The sequence below is a fragment of the Clinocottus analis genome, unplaced genomic scaffold, assembly GCF_023055335.1.
Source record: "Clinocottus analis isolate CAN_PGR_092001 unplaced genomic scaffold, fCliAna1.0.p SCAF_20, whole genome shotgun sequence".
Classification (NCBI taxonomy): domain Eukaryota; kingdom Metazoa; phylum Chordata; class Actinopteri; order Perciformes; family Cottidae; genus Clinocottus; species Clinocottus analis.
Window position 1 is genome coordinate 4685082 of NW_027175932.1, and position 19068 is coordinate 4704149.

At 39.3% G+C, this 19068-nt stretch overlaps 2 protein-coding genes across 3 annotated transcripts; both read right to left on the bottom strand.

The window, feature by feature from the left end:
* Positions 1-1317: 1317 nt before the first annotated feature.
* On the bottom strand, positions 1318-6111 carry kera (keratocan). The gene is made up of 3 exons (XM_068586948.1): positions 5971-6111; positions 1589-2460; positions 1318-1487 (listed from the first exon to the last, which is right to left on the bottom strand). The coding sequence occupies exons 1-3, from the start codon at positions 6000-6002 to the stop codon at positions 1318-1320; spliced, it is 1074 nt and encodes a 357-aa protein (XP_068443049.1). The 5' UTR covers positions 6003-6111.
* A 3778-nt stretch (positions 6112-9889) lies between these two features.
* lum (lumican) lies at positions 9890-13183 on the bottom strand. Of its 2 annotated transcripts, none has more exons than XM_068586393.1 (3): positions 13134-13183; positions 11345-12223; positions 9890-11006 (listed from the first exon to the last, which is right to left on the bottom strand). In XM_068586393.1, the coding sequence occupies exons 2-3, from the start codon at positions 12216-12218 to the stop codon at positions 10852-10854; spliced, it is 1029 nt and encodes a 342-aa protein (XP_068442494.1). In that variant the 5' UTR covers positions 12219-12223; positions 13134-13183; the 3' UTR covers positions 9890-10851. The 2 variants fall into 2 exon arrangements, with proteins under 2 accessions (XP_068442494.1, XP_068442495.1); XM_068586394.1 differs by having other exon boundaries at positions 11345-12220; positions 13134-13172.
* Between the last annotated feature and the right edge of the window lie 5885 nt (positions 13184-19068).

Genomic DNA, 19068 nt, shown 5'->3' on the forward strand with positions numbered 1-19068 from the left:
AAAGGACCTTGCGAGAATGCCAGAAATCCATCTGCACCTGCCATATAGGCTGGGATTTATATTCAGGGCTTTTCTTCTGCATGGGATTCTCCAAAGACAAATAACTGAATGCCCCAAAAAGTTTGAGACAATGATTGATGCATAGTGTATGACACAGTTTATTGCCTCAGAAGGCTTGCAGAGTTGGTCTACTCTGGAAAGGTATTCATTTAGTGACTGTCAGTTGAAGTAAAGTAAAAAAAAACAAAAAACATACATGATAGCTGGGAAAATGTGCTGTCTTAAATCACAACAGTCAACTTTTTCTTTTTTACCCCCGGGTTGTAAAAATTCTTTGACCATATGACCCAGCTCTATGTGAAGTCTTCACATGTTGGGCTCGGGGAGAGGGAGAAGGAAGCATTGATCTTTGCATGTAACTTCACAATAATGTAAGAAGTTATTATTTAATATATTCTGGATGGAATTTGGATCCCTAGCTTGTATAATTACTATGTGTACATGTACATTTAATTACATTGCATTTAAATGCAATCTAATTGATGGAGGTGTAAAAAATGAGAATATTTCACCAGGTACATGTTCATTTTCAGATGTTTTATTCAAATTGAAGACAATTCAAATGAAATCGCTTGGTCAGTTTATTCAGAAAAATAACAATAAAAATGTGTTGGCATTTTTTTGTTGTTGGAAAAAAATCATCATCATATGTATTTCGTATACAAAACATTAAGAAATATTGTTCTGGATATTCTTTTTTTCTCCGATATTAAATACAAATATATTACCTATAGAAAATATGAACATTTGTAGAATAGAGTGATTTTCTAAAGCAAATAAGACAGCAAACCAAAGACACAAGACCAATAATTTGACTTCAAGTCTACAAGTTTTTTCTGAAATTACAGAAAAAAAGGAAAATATTTTTTGTGGAAACGTTGCTTCCTGTTCAAAGACACATAATGACAATGAGTCCTCAACATATCACAAACACATTTTGTTCACTTATTCGCAAAAAAACCTTTCTGCTATGTGCTAAATTGTAACCACATTTTTATTCTGTAAATGTTTACAACAATAAGGCACAACTAGTGGTCAACAGATTGCAGCATCAATACAGCTTCTAACCTGCCAGTTCCTTGTCTTTTTTGAAAACTTTCTTTTATTATAAATTTCACTGAAACAAAATCAACATTTTCTGGAACTGAAATTAAATATTCTCTAAGACGCCACAGCAATGAAACAAGTTGATACCAACTAATGTCATATATTATGTGCCCACACATTTGCCCACAACCATGCGATGATTTTTATATTTTAGATGACAATGGACCTCAGCATTCGGAAGCACAGAATAACATCCCTGGGAATTGGTGGCTTAATCGTGTTGCCATCCAGTCTGAGATAGCGCAGTCGAGGAACACTTTCGTTAACGGAGTCGTCCACAGCGTCAATGGCGACCGGACAGACATTGGCGCCGCTTACACCTGTGAATAAACAAAGGCAATAAATGAGTTTTGATAGCATTACAGGATGCCTCTCTGAAACGCTATGCATCTACAGCTCAAAGGATTAATGTCAAACTTACTTTTTATATTGTTATGGTCAAGGTGAAGTTGTTCAAGGCCTGAGGAAATGATGGGAACTTCAGTCAGCTGGTTGTGGGACAGCTGCAAGTCCAAAATGCTGGAGACATTGAACACATTTTTGGGAACTCCCCCGCTGCCAAGCTTGTTGTGGTTGAGCCTCAGAAATGCCATTTTTGGCAAACTCTTGAAGTAATTGGCTGGGATCTTCTCAATATTGTTGCCATCAAGGAAAAGCTGGGTAGTGGTGGGTGGTAAGCCAAGAGGCATGCTACTCAGCTGGTTCTTGGCTAGATTGATCTGTACCAGGTTTTTTAGACCCTTTAGGCTCACCTCAGTCACATCCTCATCCATCAGCTTGTTTCCTTGGAGATCCAAGAGGTTAAGCTTATCCAGACCCATGAAGACACGAGGGGGGATCCTGGAGATGCGATTGCGAGAGAGACGTAGATGCTCTAGACTGGCTGGCAGGGGAGATGGCACCGTGGACAAGAGATTCTCATCCATGTAGAGGTGTGCCAGGTGAGACATTGCACTGAAGACACCTTCTTCCACTCCCTTACTATTGATTTTGTTGCGATTCAGGTTCAACCAGCGCAGCTGTGTGGCGTTGCGCAGGGCATCTGCTGACAGGACTTCGATAAGATTGTTCTGCAGGTAAAGATACCATGTGTGTGGAGGGATGTTGGGGATGAACTTCAGACTTTTATTGTCACAGTAGACAGCACGAGGGAAGTTAGTTGGGCAGCGACACTCTTTAGGGCAGGCTTGGATCTGGGCTATAAATTCCTCAGAGGGCATGTCTTGACCAAGAACTTGTCCGACCAGACACAAGCAGAGAAGGCTCAGGAGAAGTGCCATTTTGAAGCCCAACCTATGAAAGAAAGAGAGACAAAACAATATATAGACTCCTGTGTAGTGAGATACAGAGTTACACACAAAAGGATCCGATCATTTCCTAAATATTTGGGACTTTAAGGAATTAGGTCCACACGGTCTCCAATAATCAATGCAACTGTTTTTATTAGATCCTGTGTCTGTTTCATAATCTAGATTAATAACAGTCTTGGTTAGGCCTTTCATACTATCGAAATCTAAAATACATGCACTTTAAATCCTGCAAATCATGTAGCTGGCATCAAATACGGAGGCGTCAGCTGACTAAGCGTTCACGAATGCACTCTCATTAAAACTAATGGAAGCTGACTGTCTGAGCTCTGATCTGCTCTTTCTGGGTCATTTATTTTTTCCCTTTGCCTGCCGATGACACGTGAAGTTCCAAAGATAGGATGCAGGTCAACTTTAATTGTCTTAGGACAATCTTGAAGCTCAGACTTGAAGACGTTGCATGTCAGTTGTAAGATGCATGTTTGCATCTTTTGATTGCAACATGTATGGACACACATTTTCTAAGTCCACTTTGGATATACAGCTGATACAATGATGCTTGCAAATAAACACACATGCAAACATTTACTTCAGCAGAACCAAATTCTTTCCCAAGTTAGCGATGGCAGTTGAGGGGGATGGCAGATGGCCTGGTCCTAGCCCCTTACAAGGATAAAGTGAGATGCAAAAGACTCTATGTAACAAACAAGTGCAAAAACTAAACAGAGAATCAGCTCTATCATCTTCCATTCACCCATCTCTTAAGCTTCAACTTGATTCCCCTCAGCTGCCATGTGGCACTCGTTTAAATTCTTGATGCACTTCATGTTTGCCTGGAACTCATTTCGAGCAGGCCACGCTTTTCCATGGATGAGCACACATCAAACACAAAGCCACACCTGTTTTGAGAGCCGCTTTCTCACTGTACGGAGATCAAAGCTTCTTGACCCAACTTTGGGATACTTTGGTGCAAATGATACAATCGTTATCCATTTTTCCGTAAAGGTAAAACCCAATCACTTGTTGCAAGACAAACATCTACCGATCTACAGACTCTGTCACCAAGCTGTGTCAATGTCATTGCCTTACAGAAACCGAACCTTACCTTGAACTCTGTAAATTCCTTCTTGCCTTTGTCCTTTCTTAGGAAGTTATCAAGCGCCGTCCCAAATAATGGCTGTACCTTTTTCTTCCCTGTATTTGTACTACTTTTTTTTTCATTCAACCTGTCATTCAAGATGACACCAAAGCTTCTCTTGGCCAATGAGATTCTCCCAGGACCAAAGGTCCAAATCCCGTGGTGGTGCATTGTGTGCTAAGCCTTTTTAGTACTTAAAAACATGACCCACTTACAAACAGGCTAATACAAGCCTACCTGTTTTGTTTGTTTGCTGACTTCCACATGTACAACCTGTCCTCCTATGGTTGGCATGATTGATCCACTCACAAATCCCTGAGCGTCCTTTGGCGACCTTTGCGCTAATTCTGTGCTGATGCTGTCCACCTCGCGATCAGATGAGGATTCATTAATCTGCAAACTATTATGTTTTACATGTGTCGGTCAACACAGAACGTGGGAAAAGTCCGCAAATAAAGTTCAGTATAATTGTCATGTCATAATCATAATACTGAAAATGATCCAAATGCCATAGCATATTCAAAGTTCTACAAGGAACTTTTATTCTGGGTTGATTTTAATTTGTCCATGAGTGCAAAGCGGTAGTTATGTTCTGCTTCAGGCCGGAGGAGGAGAAGCTGTTACACTGTTAGGAGGGAAGGCACGTTGTCCAAGCTTGACTGCGAAAGCATCCAGCAAAGAGATGACGCACTCTTAAGTACAAAACATTGTCTACAGACATGAGACTTGAGGGTGTTATGGGAGAGAGGTCAAGCTTAATCTGGGGGGATTTTACTGCACGCGAGACAGGCAAATTGTTTTTGCACAAGCTAGCCAGTATCAGGATTGGTGACCTTTCAACATGCCAGCGTGAGACTGCGCTAATTTAACAGAGATGACGGCGAAGGCTTGAATGCAGAAGGGTAATCCCAACTGAGTTGTGGGGCAACATTTATCCATGATCAGCCATGCAATCCCATCAGAGCTCCTCCTCTGTTTGCCAAGGTGTGTTTGTGAACGTGATGTAATCTCGCATGATCAATTACACGTCCTGAGCAGATTTAAAGGAATTGTACATCTAAGACAATTCACTATCGAGATTAATGGACACGTTTGCATACGATCCTAACAAGCGTGGTGACTCCCCTTCTTTGCACGCCATTCTCCAATGTCTTCTTTGAGTTCCTCGTTAAATAATTAGTCACATGTCTGTGGATGTCTCTCAGCGTGATACAGTTTGCTGTTAGGCTGCAGAGGTGACTAACAGTTACATTAACTTGGCATGAGGTCTGCCATTAACTCTCTGCAAGAGGATGGCCAACTTGTAACTTCTACTCTAAGAATGTACCTCCACTAAGCCTCTCTAGCCTTATAAAAGGTTTGGGATGCAATCAAGAATCAGTCAAACTGTCCATCTGATATGCATTTAATGCAACCGTTTCTTTGAGGCAAGCAACTGAACAATAAGTAACCAAGCACCTATTAAAGGTAACATACAAGTCAATGTTTTAAAATACAATTAACAAGGGTTTAACTCAAACTGTGTATGATTTAAAAGAAACCTCGACTGACTTGCACACACAATAAATGGGGTATCCTTTTGGTCTCATTAATAGTCATTCATAATGTGTGTTGAATAGTCCAACTGTTGAAAATGATGAGTCAGGGCTTTACATATCTGAAAAATGAAACATATATTACTGAAAACTAAGGTTGGCTACAATCTCCCCAGCAGACTAAAGAGAAACACATGCAGAGGAATATGATAATGCTCATTTCCTGCCAGAGGCTTTGTGTCTGAGCCAGCTATGTTAATTATACAACTGGTTGTATTTGCACTGCATGGGTTTTGTGGGATCGGTTCCAGTAGATGGCTTTGCTGAAATCCACTTTGTGACTTTGAAACATTTGGAAGAGTTTGCATTGGCTTACTGCATCCAGAGCTGAGAAAGTAACTGTGTTTATGGATGATTATTCTGTGGAAATAAAAACAAATTTGGCAGTATGTGTGACTTTCCCAGATGTTTGTCATTGGCAACCTTCGAACAAAAACAGTTGATTTTTCTTAGTTTATTAATTTCCAGGTTCGATTGTAAAACATTTGCAAATTAATCAATCTTGATTCTGACTGAAGCATTGTAATTCCCAAAATAAAGTGTGACCGCATGCATCCTCTGACATTTACATAAAAAAAACTTTAAAACCATGTTTAATTTTCTTCACCTCTTCAACACATTACCTGCAAGTTCAGAAACATAGACTTTTAAGGTGCACCCCATCAAAGGTAAAGAGCAATCCAATCAGATGTGAACCATCTGAAAAATGCACTCCCTCTCCTTCAAACTGGCTTTTACTAATGAAATATAAGATTATCTTTACCTGTTCCTCCGACTGGTGAGAATGATCCGCATGCAGCCAGGTGTGATTCGATTCTGCTTCCTCCAATGAATGGCTCTACTGATTGTCCGCAGTGTCACTGTTAATAAGCCCAGTTCGACTTGTAATGTTGTTGGTTTGATTCCCCCAAAGGCTGTACTTTGGACACCCGTTGAACCGGGAGGACGAAGTATGTGTTGTTGGTAGGAGGACGATTGGGTGAGTTGTGATGTCCTTTAAGAGTTTGTGTTGCCTACGTTTCTGCCAGCCCAGCAATTTTTCCGCCTCTTTTTGTTGTCTTTTTTTTTTTTTAAATTGAAGTCATCGGTGTGATGTTAAGGGTGGAACTACTGTCCCTCCACCCAACTTAACCATTTGATCTACAGAGGAGGATTTGCTCTTTACCCATTACTATGGGGGGATGGGTGACCAGCCATTTTATGGCTCACTTCAGCTCGCAGGCCTTTGGGTGTGTTTACTGGGCTGTCAGGTGAGGTTACAGAGTAGCTTGGATGGGTTCGCTCTCAGACATTCACACCCAACTTTTTCTAGGAAAAAATCACTTTTTAGCTGTTGTTTTTTTTAAACTATTTTTACAACTCAACTATTCTTCTTGTAGTCTTATCCAACTAATTAGTCACTGACGTCACTAAAAACATTTCTTACACCTGGCCATTGCCAGAAAAAGTTTCAATACAACCCTGTCCACTGGAGTGGAACAGGAGCCCCAGACCACTAATAAAATGAACCAGTAATTCGGAAGTAAAAGTTCAATTTTATTACTAAGGGAGTGGCACACCTGTAAGATATCATGGGAAATAATAATTCCAGAAAATATAATGTATATATCTTGCAGAGAGGAGCATTGTTTGTCAAAAAAGGGAAGGGAAATATCCAATAACAATAAGGAAACAACTTCCAATGGTCAGTTGAGTAGAATCTGCAGAGAAACGTTAGAGACTATATTAGGGTGACGATAGATGGACACATAAATAGAGATAAGAGCTGGAGATGGTCTAGACAGAAGTACAATCTTTTGTGCAGGGCTGCCAGGCTGCAACAGCTGATTATTCTTCCACTCACCATCTCAAGCAGGAGGATGTGAGGCTTACAGCTTTATAAAAGGACTTTATTGTCTAGACGCGGGCAGCAGGAGCTCTACTCAGGCTTAATAAGAGCGATCCAGGAGGAAGAGGAGGAAATAGTCTGAGATTGGATAACGGTGCAAATGACCGTATAAAAACATGTGAAATGTGCTAAAAGCTGTTAAAACAAACATGTAACATGTCGTAAAGGTCGCGGCAGCGTGCAGACTGCTAATATTTTTACCCGCCGACGTCAATTGGATGGCATAGAGAAGTGTCGGGTGTCATTAATACATCCCAGCAATTCCAAGACAGAAGACTACTGACTTTCAATCACATAGGTGGGTCAAATTTCAAGTAAAACTTAACTTTACAGCTGGATCTACTTTCAAACACCTATCGGGAATCTAACAGAACATCTGGAAGACATTTTCATAACAACTACAAATGCCACGAACCTTAATCAACTAATCTACACACTTTAAATAATGTCAGCTCTAATAAGGAACTCCTGACTAATAATCAAACAAGTGTTTCCAGCACATGTGATACACATCCGCCTGGATTAGTGTTGTTCTTACAGGTACCATGCAGAGATTTGCAAAGGTGCAATTGATATTGTAAAAAGAGGTGATGTCAAGTTAATGTCAAGTAATACACCCACGGACAATGACTATCAATCTTGGCTCCTGATATCTTATGCACAGTGTCAATGTATTTCATATCACGGGGAACACTTTGAGGATGCAACAGGATTTCGCTGTTATTTCCTGCAGTGATGACAGTTATCCGTTTTGTCTTTCACGACATAAAAAAATTATATATTTTTTCTATTCTTGAATTGAGAATAGTGTGCTGTGGCTTACAGACATTACAGACGCTGATACTCTTTGGAACACTAATGAAAAGCAGACTTTTATAGCTTTGACAATATCCAGAGTCTTTTTTTCTGTTGATGTCGGCACAATGCGGTCCAGTTAAGTGGCAGTTATTACTAAATAGTACAACATAACACCCACAATAGGGTGTCTTGAGCTGCAGTTAAACACACAATCTATAATTCCCCATATATGACTGTATTGTAGATTAGTTTCAACTGTTACATCTGTTAATGTACTCTTGTAAATACAAAAATGACTTGCACCAAAAATATTTAAACACCAACATCACTTCCATATTAGGATTTATTCAGTCTTCTTCCTGGTAAATTGGACGGTGATGGAGCAGAAACCGAAAGGAATGTGCTGATTTTTCAAGTTTTATTTCCCTCTGGCACACAATGAAACACATTTCTCCTCCAATCATAAGACAAAAAGCACCACACTACAATAAAGGGGCCAAAAACCTGATTCTTATTTCTCCCTTTCGAGTTCTGAAGGGACCTATTGAGATGTAAAACTGTTTCTCTGCAGGAAAATAGCCCAAAATAACTTTTGATGAACCTGCATGAACCGTTCCTAAATACAGTGAAGAAAAAGAAGTTTATGGTTTTAGAGAAATGTCAACATGTATCACTTTTTACCACAAGTGAGGCTGTAACTTATTGAAATCAGTGTGCTTGGAGAGTCCTCTCTTTAGGCAACTTTGAGTGTTTGTATTGAAGCTCCACAGGGAAGTCGTGGAGTATTTGCGGTTTCTGTCCGAGACAGTTGGAAGGATATAGATTTACATAGAAAATATCTTAAAGTTGTGGAATTGTGCAAGACCCTGGAACTGCTGCATCCCTCCAGGACCAGCAGTTTTTTGTTTCACTCTGGAGTTACATTAAAACATAGGCCAGAGATTAAAGGTACTCTATGTTCAGTAAATACTGTAAATGAATGACTTGAAAGTGAAGTCAAGATAAAACAAGATACCGATGAAGACCACAAGCTACTCTTTGAAAACAGTTGGGCCGTGAGTGTAAACAGTTTAGCTGAAACACACCAACATTCACATGCCTTCCCATGAGATCGGGTTGAGTAAGTAGTAAGTGGAAGTTATATACTGTATTATCTCGGTGGACAAAACTGTAGATCGTGGCTCCGTTCACTTTGATCCAGTTTAATCCTACAAGCAGACTATAAGAGAAGGATTTCTAATGTTTATATTCATATTGTCACCTATGTTATCACTACAGAACAATATGACTTGTAGTATTCTAAGTTTAGGTACAGTCAATTCACTGTCACTGATTATGTCAATATGTTTTATTAATCATTTATAAATCATTATTATACTATCTGCCAACAACTAATAAACCAATGTCTAATAACTCTGTATAAAGGATGCCTTGTTGAGTTTTAGCAAATAAATTATAAATAAGGTTATCCTGAAAGCAAATTTTACTTACACTTTAACTTATCAAATAACATGGCCACATTTATTTGTTTTCATACATACAAATTAATTACAGTACGCTTATAAAGCAATATCATACAAATATGTTGGAAACATAGTTTATTCAACGGTTTTGTGTTTCCTCACAGCAAATACACAAGCAGCTACTGAGTCAAAGGCCACAAAAAGGAATCAGGCTAAAATGAAAAATGATCTAAATAAAATATTGATATTACTTTAACCAACATGACACTGCTGCCAAGTTGATTTTGTACTGGCAATAAGCATTTATCAAACGTAGTGAACAACAACGTAACAATGACAGCACCTTAACTGCAAAAGCTGTAGTTTATTATGAAAGAATGGCACCATTGGTTGCATGCAAATAATGCAAATGTATACAAATCAGCGATGCACATTAAAGCTGACAGCTAAGAATTAGGTAAGATTTCTTGGAAATATCATCTCAAGGTTTAGCTGAGCAGAAAATAATTAGTTTCAAGAATACTACCAACGTCTTTAAATCAAGTGTCATTTATTAAACTCACCAAATACTCCAGGAACAGTTTGGTTTCCCCTCGATTGGAATTTCCAATGAGACATTGACATTTCTCAGTTGGTTATGTGTATACAATTTTTACTTTGTAGTTCAAAGAAGTCAATCAGTGGAACATCATGGTATTTGCACCAAGGCACCCTTTTTAAAGAAAGCGTACATCGGCAGACACAAGTAAATAACACTGGTATTTTACTGAAAAGCACTCCGATACATTCAAGATGTTGAAAAATGTAATCACTTTTACATTTGTTCATCATTTCTCACATTAGGCATTATACACTGAAATCTAAGTACGCGGTTCCTATTTGCTGGTCCTTTGCACAGCAATGGATTCATCATTGTACCCACCTTTTATTATACATGCTAAACATTGGAACATACAACAAAAAGACGATTGACAACTGAATTGAGACATTGGAGCCATTGGTAACTCCATTGTGTCCGTCTTCAATATATCAAATAAAAAGTTTGGAATGTTTAAAGTGTGTGTTTTCAATCAAAGCACGTGAATACATTTTTATTTACAGAACCTTTGGTCCTTTTTATTTATTTTTTAATATATTTCTTCCCTCTCTTTTATTGCCTTCATGTTTATTTGATGTCTAGAGTCAAATATTATTATTATTTGACACCTGATTCATTTAACAATCTGACTGCATGTTTAGCGTAATATTTTGTAACTTGTCCTTTCATTTAATGTATCTCAAATTTGCACAGCTCTTGATTCATTCAAGAGATATATTTAATTGATGAAGATGCCATTAAAGTACATCTGATTTGCTTAATAATTATATGCAAGGACATCCGAGTACGAAGACAAGTGGGATATTATGGCATCCAAAACCAGAAGGCTCAGGGCTGTGCGGTGTAATGGTAGTGGAGAAGGACGTCATGGCAAGGTTATTGATTAGAGGGAGGTCCTTAGTCAAACATGATATCTGAAGCATGGCGCAGGCAGTTGGAGTATTCAGGGGGCATGCTGCCATGTGTGATTTGGTTGGCGTCCAGACGCAGATGCTTCAGGTGGGAAAAGTTGACGGGTGTGATGAGCTTGCAGAAACTTGCCAGTTCAAACTCTGCAGAGAATCGAAAGTGTAGGAAAAGTTATGGAAGTTGGCAGAAAAACAAAATACTCAAAATGCCTTTCAACCCCCAAGGGGTACCCTGTGGGGTTTTTGAACACATTCCTGTGGTTTCATGCTATTCTGCTGACCTACTGATCATTGGCGATAATGCACAAAGAGATATAGAAATGCAACTGTAAACATAGTCAAGACGATTGCAGGCCAGCGACCATGCATGTACACAATGCTCAAAAAGTAAGCACATTGGTAAGGCATACTAATTATAGACATACCATTAAGAAAATAGCCAAAAAAGACTTCAAGAGAAAAGTTTGCCAATTGACACTTACTGTTGATTTCGTTGGCCTGGAGATAGAGTTGCTCCAATTGCTCGTTGATCTCGGGGATGGACTGCAGTTTGTTGAAAGACAGGTCCAGCTCCACCAGCGATGTTGTATTGAACACCCCAGCAGGGAGTCCCGAGTCCACCAGCTTGTTGTGTGAGATCCTCAGGTACTGCAGTGAGGATAGCTTGTTCAGGTATCCTGCACCAACACCATCAATGTCGTTGTAGTCAGCGTAGAGGATTTCCAGTGAACTTGGGACTCCAGCTGGCAGTTTCTTTAGCTTGTTGTGGCTCACATCCAGGGACAGCAGCTTCTTCAACCCTTTGAATGCTCCCCCGATGCCATCGGAACTTAGCCGATTATGCTGAAGGTTAACAGAAGTCAAGTTCTCCTTGTCGGACAAGAGTCCAGCGGGGAACTTGGCTATCTTGTTGTGCATCATCTTCAGCTCATCGAGGGACTTTGAGGGAGGGATGACTGGCTCTGTCAGGTTGTTGTTGCTGAAGAATAGCTTCTCCAGGGCTGTGAGTTTGTCGATTGTGCCCTTTGCTATCTTAGAATTGGTAATTTGGTTGTTGTCAAGTACCAGCCAGCGAAGTTCATCCGTAACATTATCAAACACCCCAGCCTTGATTTCTTCTATCTTGTTGTTCTGGAGGTAAAGGTACTTGATCCCTTTTGGGACCATGGGAACAACCTTGAGTTTGCGGCTGTCACAATACATGGCGGTGGGGAAGTTGATTGGGCAGTCGCATTCTTGATCACAGTTGGGCCCTGAAGGTCCTAGCATGGAGGCAGGCCGGTAGTCATAGTCTTCATACTGGCACAGGGCTACGCCGATCAATACGGCCAAGAGTGTTGCACGGAGAGGGAACATAACTTCTTGGGAGCCAACAGACAGAAGGGAGGGGGAGACATGTAATACAATGTAAAGGTTAGATGGGTTAAGACCGACCAATTGTTAACGCCAGAAATAGGACAAATGGATTTCTTTCGTTGTAGCCTCAATCTAAGAATAATGAATGAAAAAACTAAAAAGCATACAAATCCCTGCCATATAACTGTTCAAGAGTTCAAGAAAACCCATTGTTGACCAATGAGTCCAAGATTTCTTGATTCCATTATCTGTTTGGAGCCACATCATAACAGCTGCAGATTGAACCAAACTGCACTGCTCCAGCACCACTTCATCTATCAACTAGTCACATTTCAACAAACTGGCAATGGGAGCAATAATGCAACACAGATGTTCCTAGAGTACACAATATATACACATCAGAATTGCTATACCGATCTTCAACATATGTTTTCTGTATGACCACTTCATGAAGTGATTTTCATCCAATGAAGCAAAAATACACAAGACAATGAACTAAAACCAGACATATAACTCGTTCAAGATTATGACTGTACAACATCAACTCTGCAAACATTGCAGAACCAGAATAATACAATCCAGACACATGAAAAATGCAGATAGAATCTGAAGCCAAGTGCAACAGCTTGTTTTCCAAAGTCTAAAGTCACCAAAATCTAAGAAACAGCCCTACAAATCCACTGCAGATCTGAATAAACATGTAGGATCTAGGCAAATACACTGTTTTTCTGAAACAATATACAAGTTGTGAGACTGCAACCACTTATTTTTTGTTCTATGTATTGGCAATCTTTGCTTTCTCTGTTCCAGCACAAGCCAAAAACCATAACTTTGACATTTGAAAAACATCCAGAAAGCCAAAAAATAAAGAGTAATTGGAAATTTACGAATCAATGCGTCCATAAGAAAGCTTACCTGTGGTTCTCTCTCTTTGTGTGCGTGGGGTGGAGGGCCAGTAGGTAAGAACAGTGTGGTGTTCAAAAACTGGAGGTCTCTGGAGAAAAACACAGAGGGAAAGAAGGACAGAGGGGGTGGAGAGAGAAAGAGGGGTAGATGGAGAGACAGAAAGGGAGGAGGGGAGGCTTATTCAGCAAACTGCAGTCAGGTCGTCATATACATTAAAGGTGTCATCATCGGGAATGTCGTGGGGAGTATCATCCAAAAACTCCTGTTAACTAACCAAGAGCAGGTGCATCAAGAATATTATCACAAAATGGTCAAAAGTATGATTCAAAGTAGAATATGAAAAGTATGTTACCTCCACCTTTTCTAATACGTAGCGCCTTACCAGACCAACCACGTCTTCTGGTAATTGTTCTCCAAACAACGATCCCAAAATGTGTGCATGAAGAAACTCAACTTGAAAAGAGGAAGGCGGTTTCTGGAAAAATCTAAACAGTAGGGGAAGCTATGTGTGGAAAAATGTGAAAATGATCTCTGGCAGCCATTTAACCCAGACGCCGGTTGTGAAGAGGAACATATTTAGCAGTTCCTCTCGAGCCGTGAATGAGGCGTTGGAAAATCTGACAAAGATTGTTATGGGATGGCCAGAGAAGACTTGCATAACACTTGACACAATCATGTATTCTTTTCTGTTTTTGACCAAAGGTACAAACTATATGAAATGGACAAAAGTAGGTTAGAGTTTATGCAATTTCCCCCATATGTCTTTGCTAAGAATGATATCCCAAAGGGGTGGGGAAGATAAATGGACAAATGTTTCTCCCATTTGTTGGTGGACGTCCATCACACCGTCACAGCATGCTGGCAATGGACGCATGGATTTAATTGGTCGCAGTGCCGTCTGTTTCTCTACTCACATACCATTCTTTGACACCATCTTGGACACGTTTCCAAGTGTGTGGAAAACTTACCTCACATTCTCAACTCAAACCGATCGCCTGGTGTGGGAGATATATCATGGGAAATCAGATATTTTGTCATTCTTCTGTATTTTGGAATTGTTACTTCCTTGCTTACGTCTGAAGGCTTGTTTGACTCACTGAATCATCTATTTCATTGATTTATGCATTTATAAGAAATAATACCGGCAATCTGAAAGTTTTTGTTTTCATTTTGTATCTGTCTGTGTGTACTTTGCATTCTTTATTGGATTTAGTGCAATTTCGACATGTAACACATTCACTATTTGTATATTTGGAAAAAAAAGCAATGTTTTGAGGGCTTTTGCAGACCCCGAAATCTAAGGAGTAAAATTACATTGCAACTGTGTTGCAAAAGACTGGAATGCTCCTTTAATGTGGGGAAAGTGGATGGAAACAGTATGAAAACCACAACTAACATTTAAGTACACAAAGCATCACAAAACCTCCCCCAGAAGAAACCATGAAGTACTTTCAAACAGTCAGTCATCTAAGCAAACTTCATGCATCACAGATTTTTATTTAGGTGAAAAATGCCCTTACACTATTTCCTCAAGCCCAGTTTGACTCACTTTTTTTTGTTTTATCTGTATTTCTATGATAAGCTTCTCTTGAGAACTTTGTTTCTGAACCATAGATAAGAGATACCTCTCTTTTTACTGTCCTGTTTTTACGCTCTTATGTGTCTCCACTGACATTCAGTAATCTTTAGAGTCGATGCCACAAAGGCCATGTGAGAAAGTCATCAGTATTGCTGTATCAGTAGTTAAAAGGTCACAAAACACAGGCACCAACAACTTTTTAGAATCAAAGCAAATCTTGATACCAAATGATTCCACATTTCTAATCAAGCCACATTTGACCATAAATAACAACATAGTCTTCAACCTTATTTGACCTTTATGTCTGAAAAGATATTAATTTGACATTTCAAGCGTTGAGCGCCTGAACTGAAAGGTAAATAACTGCCCAGTGCAAAATAGTAGAGGGCCAGGTTAAATGTCCTTCATTGTAGTTAATGAGTCACACCTGGTGTGTACAGGTGGCTCGTTAAGGACTCTCTCTCTCTCTCTCTCTCTCTCTCTCTCTCTCTCTCTCTCTCTCTCTCTCTCTCTCTCTCTCTCTCTCTCTCTCTCTCTCTTTTCTCCCGAGCTCTGCAGTCCAATTTAGCCAACTGTCAAACTATTGAGAGGAACCGTTTTAAAATATAACAGTACACTAATCAAACTATCAATCTTTAAATTTCTTTCTATTTCAAAAGGGCAAAGAATAGACAAACCACTCCAACTAAATAAGCACAGCTTTCCATTGGTCTGCACACAGTTCACATGTGTGCCCTTCATCAGGAAAAAAATATTTATTTCTTTGAGGTTGGTGTGTTTTTACCTCTGTAACTGGCAGTGTTTTTGTGTGAACCCAGACTTAAGCGGTTCCAGACTGTGCCGAGTGGAGGCTGGAAAACAGACCTTTTGCTTCGTCACTGTGCTTCTCCTCCTCCATAGTGTTGATGTCTGCCTTATGCTCTCACATCCCTTTCCGTCGGACCAGATGGCAGACATTGGCTTTCAGCACTGTTTTCCTAATACTTGTTTGTACTTAAGTGTAACTTGTTTAATTTCCCTGCAGTGATGCCAAACAATGAATTAAATGAGAACACAAATTTACGGAACAACCAAACAGAAATGCAATTGTTTCCCAGGTATGTTTCGATCTTTTTAAAATGTGTCCTTTTCAAAGTCACAGAATGTAATGTGTTCAACAAATTCAGTTTATCGTCCCTTCTTTGCTTAACATAATTCTTAATCTGTGCAGAAAGGATGGCAATACATTATATTTATGAGTGTTCAGAAACTCAAACCTATTACAATTTGTGTTTGATGATGTCATCCATCACTTGGCTTTATTACAAGGAATTCAACAAAATGACTGTAATAGGAAAAATAAATCAGGATATAAACAGTGATAAAAGTCAATCAGAACACATTTGAAGGGAGGAAGTGGGATGACTGAGCAAAATGTCAATTTCCCAGCCTTGAAAATATAATCAGTTTGCAGCAGCTTCACTGACAAAAACACAGTTAAAGGCCACCAACTCTAAAAAACAAAACATTCTGGCCAGGTTACAGACGAAGTGCATATTATGTGTACACTCATGTAAAAAAATATCTATATATCTATATATATCTATCTCTATATATAAATATATATATAAATATATATATATATAATATATATATATATATATATATATATATATATATATATATATATATATATATATATATATATATATATATATATATAAATGTACAAAACCCATCATATAACAGTGGATAAACAGCTTCCAGTCAGTCTTGTCCAATTTGGATGAATCCATGTCTAACATTAAATCAATACTCATTTCCCACTGGATTACAAAATATCCCACATTACATTTTTGTAGAAATTCTAGCACAAAATTAAATTGAAATGATTTAAAGAACTCAATGCTTCTACACTCAAACTTCAGCCAGAAACACAGCATTTTAGCAAAATGTCACGATTCCTATGAGTTGATTGAAGGGTTATTGAGGACACCTGTTGTGCAAGGACCTGCTTCCCGTAAAGACTTGAGAGCGGCGCGGTGCATTTCTCCTTTCGGCCAATCAGGCTGCGAGTATGCTCTTTCTTCAGGGCTTATGAGAAGCGGGGGGAAGATTGCTCACCATCGATTTAATGCCGACCTCATTTTAGCATATTCAGCAAGAAACTCTGGTCTGTAGCCCCCTTTGAGACTTCTTTGCCATTTGAGCAGAGCTTGAGTGAATAATAAAGGACAGCTTTCCACTAGGTTGCTTGCATCAGGGCCTCAGTGCTGTTTGTGCAAGAGTTTGTTATCGCATAATAACATCATGCCAAAAAACTTCTTATTAAAGATTCTTCTTAAAACCTCCGTTAAACACATTTTCTAAGACGCTGACATACTAAAATCAGTGCAGCGCAAACTATCCTTTTTGTTTTTTCCTTTCTCGTCAACACCATACACAGACATAGTTATCGATAAATATAAAGACATGAGCAAAGAGAAACTGAGGTGCACTTACACGTGCTCTGACACAGGCACACGGGATGGAGATCCAAACAAGCATATTAGCAAACTGGGATATTTTTGGCCTTCTTGGCACGGACACACACAGAGGCTTCTAACACAATCTCAGACAGCACTCAGACACCACCTTCTGCTCCTACCATGTGGCCGTGCGGTAAGCGCTGCGCTTAAAACCCACAGAGACTCATCCCCAGGCAGGGCAAGTGAGTCCCTCACCTTGTCTCTCACGGGCTCATGTGCTGCAAAAGTGACCTCTGTTCTTCTCTTTTTTTTTTTTTTAATTACCTGCCTGTATGACACAAATTACCCTTATTTTACAATCCCCAAATTAAGGGATAAAGTGTATTGTTTTCATATGAAGTCTCATGCACACTAATACTAGGGTTTAGAGGAGTTTAGCATCTCATTACAGGTATCAGACGGGTATAAGCCCAGGTTTTTGTGTGTACTCGGCATTTGGTTGACACAGTTTGGATTTGCAGCTTGAAATAACCCTCTGCATGAATGTGTAACACATCTGCACTTCGGCGGGATCTCACCGATCTTTGCTTTCGACACGGTGAAGCAGCTCGGCTTACTTTGGTTGCATAAGTGCCACAAACACTTTTTTACACACGCACACACACACACACACATACACAGTCACGTGTGCATGTGAAAACACACTAAGCATCGAGTGTACAGTATGTGCAAATATGCTCTGAATTAAGTCAATGGGAAACATATTTGCACACAACTGATTTTCTCCAACGTACTTCTTCTCCTCAAGCTTTTTACACATTAATGGAAACCTTGCAGACACCTCAGTACATGCACCAACACACAAATACTGGCAGCGGGCCTGAAACAGTAAGGCCAAGTGCTTATGGTCCAGAGAGGATAGTCTTCTTTTGAGGAGATCAAGTTGGACCGTGCTCATGCACGTGTGTGTCTCAAGGGGGAGAGACAGGCAAAGCATACAGAGTGCTGTTCTAACAAAGACCACATGGGGGCAACAGCTTGAAGTACATTCAGGTTGCCGTAATAAACTGATTTTTAGGTGGTGGGATGAGAGCCAACGCTCAAACACTGATGCCTTTCAGTCTGTTCGTGTCTTTAAAAAAATGACCCAAGTCCTATCAGAGGGAGAGGATTTTGAGCCAATCATAATTCTTAAATGTTCTTTCTTTAATAACTTTTGTTTTTTAATCGAAGGCAACACTGCAGCTTTTCTGTGGAGGCCCAATAGTGACAACTTCTCTTTTTTAATTTGTATTGATCAAATAAATGGAAACTTGTATTGTTTAATTTATTTGTAACATTCAATAATGGATCTACCCACACTTCTTTTTTTTATTCCACATTTTCCATTTTCAATATATATACTTTTATCTCAAACTTACCTTTTTTGTTGGTGCTTATAATCATGATAATTCTTTGTTTGTAGTTGTGTGTTTAACATTAGTGGTGACTAGGAAAAAAAAGCAGTGTGTTGAAAATAAGCAGTTGGTGGCAGTAATGCACTGAAAACTATAAACTTATAGCCCTAGGGTGAACCGAATGCATAAACTCTTACATATTCACTTATTATTTTTCACCCGATATCATGCTATTGATACTTATCACTTCTGAAACTTTAAACAATACAACAAATAAAACAATTGTGAACAAATGCTGAAGACACACAACCTGCTTGCAGAGACAGGAGTCTCAATATGCCTCACGGGAGTAGCATTTATTTTTCTTCAACCTAAATATTCCCATTACAGTCTCTTAAACGACTGAAGGATTAAATCACCGGTGGCGGAGGCCAGAAATGGTTCGTGAGCAAATATTTTAGTTTTTACCTCAGACCACAAAACCCATCAACAGGAGTTGGAGACTGCAGGAGTAGCTAGAG